Source organism: Otolemur garnettii, unplaced genomic scaffold (genome assembly GCF_000181295.1).
Source record: "Otolemur garnettii isolate 467f Iridium unplaced genomic scaffold, OtoGar3 scaffold00018, whole genome shotgun sequence".
Lineage (NCBI taxonomy): Eukaryota > Metazoa > Chordata > Mammalia > Primates > Galagidae > Otolemur > Otolemur garnettii.
In genome coordinates this window covers 23607119-23613060 of record NW_003852413.1, presented here as the reverse complement: position 1 = coordinate 23613060, position 5942 = coordinate 23607119, and the positions used below count along the sequence as shown (strand labels likewise).

At 40.0% G+C, this 5942-nt stretch overlaps 1 protein-coding gene across 1 annotated transcript in view; it reads right to left on the bottom strand.

Moving 5' to 3' along the window:
* The window catches only part of TOP2A (DNA topoisomerase II alpha), a 36754-nt gene that overhangs the window by 12276 nt on the left and 18536 nt on the right, over window positions 1-5942 (bottom strand). Inside the window, exons 21-26 of the mRNA XM_003786393.3 lie at window positions 4966-5197; window positions 4115-4249; window positions 3804-4004; window positions 3474-3669; window positions 728-819; window positions 250-414 (exon numbers count right to left, since the gene is read on the bottom strand). Of these exons, the coding sequence (XP_003786441.1) occupies window positions 250-414; window positions 728-819; window positions 3474-3669; window positions 3804-4004; window positions 4115-4249; window positions 4966-5197 (1021 nt within the window). The remainder of the gene's footprint in view (window positions 1-249; window positions 415-727; window positions 820-3473; window positions 3670-3803; window positions 4005-4114; window positions 4250-4965; window positions 5198-5942) is intronic.

Genomic DNA, 5942 nt, shown 5'->3' with positions numbered 1-5942 from the left:
TGTCCCCCTGGGTAGAGTGCCGTGGCATCACAGCTCACAGCAACCTCCAACTCCTGGGCTCAAGCAAGTCTCCTGCCTCAGCTTCCCAAGTAGCTGGGACCACAGGCGCCCACCACAATGCCTAGCTATTTTTTGGTTGTAGCCATCATTGTTGTCCGGTGGGCCTGGGCTGGACTTGAACCTGCCACCTTAGGTGTATATGGCTGGTACCTTAGCCACTTGAGCCACAGGCGCTGAGCCTCAACTTACTTTTTCATTTCTTAGTTTGCATAGTTCATCTTTCTTTTCTTTGGTTAGATACCAAAGGGGCATATCAAGTAGGTAGTTGAAAGTTGGTCCAGAATCTGTTACAGAGTCACTTTTTTCAGTGTCCTTTTCGGTGTCACTCTCTTCATTTTCGTCTTCATCTGGAACCTAAGGGACAAATTAAAAGGTAACTTTTTTTTGTAGAGACAGATTTTTACTTTATCGCCCTCTGTAGAGTGCTGTGGCGTCACATGGCTCACAGCAACCTCCAACTCCTGGGCTTAGGCAATTCTTCTGCTTTCAGCCTCCTAAGTAGCTGGGACCACAGGCGCCTGCCACCCTCAGTATATGGGCCTGGTGCCCTACCCACTGAGCCACAGGTGCCGCCCTAAAATGTAACTTATAATAGGATATGTAGAATATAAACATTACATAGTACATAGTCTTTAGCAATATAAAATAGTGCAAACCAAGAAATTACCTTTTGCTGGGCTTCTTTCCAGGCCTTCACAGGATCCGAATCATATCCCCTCTGAATCAGAACTTTAATTAATTCTTTCTTAGGCTTATTTTCTATTAAGAAGATATAAACAGAGGTAATGGTTTTGAGATAGGCTCACATTGTGTTGCCAGACTAGAGAGTTGTGGTGCTATCACAGCTATACTATTCTACACTATACCTTCAAGCACCTGGCTGGGTTCAAGTGATTTTCCCGTTACAATGTGCCAAGTAGCTAGGAGTACTGGCTAATTTTTTTCATCTTTTGTAGATATGGATATCACTATGTTGCCCAGGCTTATCTCAAATTCCTGGCTTCAAGTGATCCTCCTTTAGCCTCCCAAATTACAGGTGTGAACCACTGTGCCCAGCCAGTTTTGAGCAGTATTTTAGGAAAAGGAATACAGTTTTACCATATTATGTCAGAAAACTAAAACTAGAAATTAAACTGTCTCTGTCTTGCACAAACTTGTACATTCTGATATACAAATCTTTCCCAAACTATTGACAAATGTAAATTACCACAAGGGGGCATTCAAATCACATATTAGGTTGTGATCTAACTAATTCTGAAAAGAACAAGCCAATCAAAACTTTAATTTCTGATAAACTTCTATCTCAATTATAAACTCCCTTTAAAAAAAATTTCTACATTTGTTTTGGCCATTTTATTTTTGTATTTTTAAGAGACAGGGTCTCATTCTATCACCCAGTCTGGAATGCAATGACAGGATCACAGCTCACTTGTAGGCTAGAACTCTTACGCTTAAGTGATCCTCCTGCCTCAGCCTCCTAAGTAGTTAAGATTACAGGTGTATATGCCACCACATCCTGCTGATTTTTAAATTTGTTTTTTGTCTTGCTTTGTTGCCCAGGCTGGCCTCAAGGAAACCTCCCTCCTTAGCCTCCTGAAGTGCTAGTATACTATAGGTATGAGCCAGTGTCCTGGGCAAATTTTTAGAGCCACCTATTCAAAGACTGACTTTTCCCAACCATGGTCCTCCATGCTGTGTTCATTCCCTTTTTCTGTAGTAGCTCTCTTTCAATGTCTGTGGCAATCAATTTATTACATTTTGAGGCATATATTCACTAAGCTATATAGATAATAAGTTTCAAAGTACTACTACTTACTTTTTAATTTATTCTTATTTATTTTTTTGAGGCAGAGTCTCAAACTGTCACCCTGGGTAGAGTACCATGTAGTTTTAAGTCATAGCAACCTCCAACTCTTAAGCTCAAGTGATCCTCTTGCTTTAGTTTTTCTGTTTTTAGTAGAGATGGGGGTCTCCCTTTTGCTCAGGCTGGTCTCGAACTCCTGAGCTCAAGCCACCTGCCTCGGCCTCTCAGAGTGCTAAGATTATATACGCAAGAGCCGCTGTACCCGGTCTAAAGTACTATGTAGTCTAAGAAATTAACTTGACATAGATTAGAGGTTAGGCTCTCTATATTTATTTCTCAAGGAGACTGAATAGTATCTACTATTTCTGAATTTTAGTCACTTTTACTTTTCATTTTTCTTCAGTCATGTCAGTTATTTAGTCTTGTATTAATTATCTGTAAACTAAGGGGGATGACATTCTAGTATTATTTCTCTAAATATACATGAAAATGAACATGTAACTATTAAGTTAAACATTTTTGTGTTATCATCAGAATACTATCCTGTGCTCACCAGAAACTCATGTTTGCTACTATAACTCCTTAACATTACATGGCTTTCCAAAGTCCTGGCCAGAGTTGAACTATTCCTTTTAAACTTCTTTACTCTAGCACTAGTCAAAACTATTTTCTTGCTGATAACTTAAACCTTGACTTAGGCTTGGTGCCTGTGGCTCAAGCAGCTAAGGCGCCAGCCACATACACCTGAGGTGCTGGGTTTGAATCCAGCTCGGGACCGCCAAACAACAAGGATGGCTGCAACCAAAAAATAGCCAGGTATTGTGGTAGGCGCCTGTAGTACCAGCTACTTGGGAGGTAGAGGCAGAAGAATCGCTTGAGCCAGGAGTTGGAGGTTGCTGTGAGCTGTGATGTTGTGATGTCATGGCACTCTACCCAAGGGGACAGCTTGAGGCTCTTTCTCCAACAACAAACAAACAAACAAACAAAAACAAAAACCAAAAAACAAAAAACCTTAACTTTGTTACTTCTAAAATTGAAAGGAAGGAAAGAAGAAAGGAAGGAAAGACCCCTAAAATATGATCCAGTCTTGGATACACTATTTACTAACAAGCCATTTGTAATATTGCTACCTCCTTTTTTTTTTTTTTAGAGGGGGGGTCAGATTGATTGTCTCTTCTCTCGATCAATCAGTTTATACAAGGTCCTTGAGTTCTCTGTTTTTCTTCCTGTTTAAATATCAACTCAATCTTGATTTCTCTCAAATGCTCCATCTAAGAAACATTATTTCTTTCCAACTATACCTTATCAAGATATTTATAAGAATACTGGCCCAGTGTGGTGGCTCATTCCTATAATCTCAGCACTTTGAGAGGCTGAGGCAGACGCTTCAAAACCATCCTGGACAACATCGCAAGGCAAGATCCCATCTCTATAAATAAAAACAGCAAAAAACCCCAAACAAACAAACAATAAAAACCACCCTTATGTAAGTGACCAGATAAACTAAATGGATTTTGCTCTCCATTTACTTTCACCAAAAATGCTTACTTAAAGAAAGTTTGGCATCACTATCATTTTAGTACAGTCAGTTATTACTACAAAAACATACCAATGATTATTTTGCCATCTATTTTCTCTAATATAAAGCGAGCCTGATTGTTCAGTTTAGCAGATTCAGCACCAAGCATTCCTAAAAGCCATTCTTTTCTTAGCCCATAATATTTAAGCCTGAGTTCATAGAAGTCTCTTAGAATATCCAACACTGTGTCATATTTCTTTAAACAGCCCACGTGGTCAAAAAGTACCTGGAAAAGGAAAACAAAATTAGATCCAAGAATAAATAAATTGGCTAAACTTAAAGGTAGCCTAAGATATGATATCCTTTTTAAATCTTTAATATAAATTGAAACATAGTTATATCTCACAAAATAAGACATACCATAGAGTTGCATGTGAGACTAGTTTGGAGTTTGAAGACTTTATGCAATCCAACTCTCTCTGCCTCTGCCAGTTTTTCTTCAGTCATCTTTACAACAAACTTCACAGTGGTATCTGTATGGTATTCCTTATAGTCTGTTATGAGAGGAGGTGTCTTCTCAGTGCCATTCAACATGGGTTCTAGAACCTGCTCCTTATAGGTCTAAAGAAAGAAATAATCCTTCCATAAGTTTCTAAAACACAGGCTGCTCCTAAATAGTCAACAGCAATAGTACTATCATAAAACCAAAAAACAAATCCACAATTACTTACTTGGGTCCATGTTCTGATGGGAAGCTCTGAGATTTCAATGGTTGTGGAATTAAGAATAGCTACTTCACCACTAATTACGTATTGATTTGGAGCCAGCTCTTCAATAGTACCCTTGAAGTTCTTGTAACTTGGAAGCTAAATGGGCATTTTTAAAAAGAGTATATTTTCTAAATATGATTGATATTAAAGACAGAAATCATAATGGCATTCGGCAATAAATCTAATTATAAAGTATAAAATAATTTTGTATTTGGATTTTTTTTTTTTTTGAGATAGAATTTCACTTATTAACCCTTGGTAGAGTACTGTGGCATCACAGCTCACAGCAACCTCCAACTCCTGGGCTTAGGTGATTCTCTTGCCTCAGCCTCCGAAGTAGCTAGGACTACGGGCGTTCACCATCAACGCCTGGCTATTTTTTTGTTACAGCTTGGGTGGGGCCGGGTTTGAACCCCCCACCCTTAGTATACATATGGGGCCTGCACCCTACTCACTGAATCACAGGTGCCGCCCTATTTGGATCCTCTTTTTTCTTGAGACAGAGCCTCAAGCTGTTGTCCTGGGTAGAGTGCCATGGCATCACAGCTCACAGCAACCTCCAACTCCTGGGCTTAAGCGATTCTCTGGCCTCAGCTTTCCAAGTAGCTGGGAGTACAGGCACCCACCACAACGCCCTGCTATTTTATTGTTTGGCAGGCCTGGGCTGGATTCCAACACGCCAGCTCTGGTGTATGTGGCTGGTACATTAACCGCTTGAGCTACAGGTGCTGAGCCTGGATCTTGTTTAATCACATAGACTAACTCATTGAAACTTGAAAAGTAAAAGTTCTTAACATGCACAGAATACTTACCATTGGCAGAGGTTCTTCTCCATCCATCAAACGCCTGATGTTATTTACAACTTCACGAACATCAAAGTTGGGGATTTTGCAGGACCACCCAGTACCTATTCCTTCAGCACCATTTATTAGTACCATAGGTATTATAGGAATGTACCATTCAGGTTCAACTCGTTGGTTGTCATCATACAAGAACTTTAATGTGTGATCATCTTTTGGTGGAAATAACAACCGAGCCAAAGAGCTAAAGAAAATAATCAAAGAATATTATTTTACAAATAATTTACTTTGATATTTAACTTTCATGGAAAGGACATGTGCTATCTCATGCCTATACACGAATGTTACCTTGCCATTACTTGCTGTTTAATTCATTTAGCAGTATTTACTGAGTATTTTCTATGTGTCAGGAACAGGGACATGTCAACAAAGTCTCAGCCCTCAGGGAGCTCACATTCCTGAACAGGGAGATTGATCATGAACTTTGTCAGGTGGCGGGTGCCTATGGTCCCAGCTACTCAGGAGGCTGAGGCAGGAACACTGCTTGAGCCCAGGAGTTCAAGTTTATAGTGAGCTATGATGATGCCACTGCACTCCAGCCTGGGCAACAGAGGACACTCTGTCTGACGGAAGGAAAACATGGTAAATTATAACAGTTTAGATAAGATGGGAGTGGCTTAGTATTTTTCTAATGGTGAGCCCATAGGATTTGCTGATGGAATGGATGGAAATGTTGAGAAAAGGAATCAAGGGTGACTCCAAGGCATTTGGGCTAATCAATTAGAAGGATGGCATTCCATTTACTGAAACAGGAAAACTTAAGGATTTGGTTTTGGACTTATGTTTGAGCTACTTATTAAACATCTAAATGGGAAATGTTGAGTGGGCAGTCAGACATAAAAATTTAGAGTTCAGGCTTGGCGCCTGTGGCGCAAGTGCCTAAGGCGCCAGCCACATATACCTAAGGTGGTGGGTTCGAATCCAGCCCG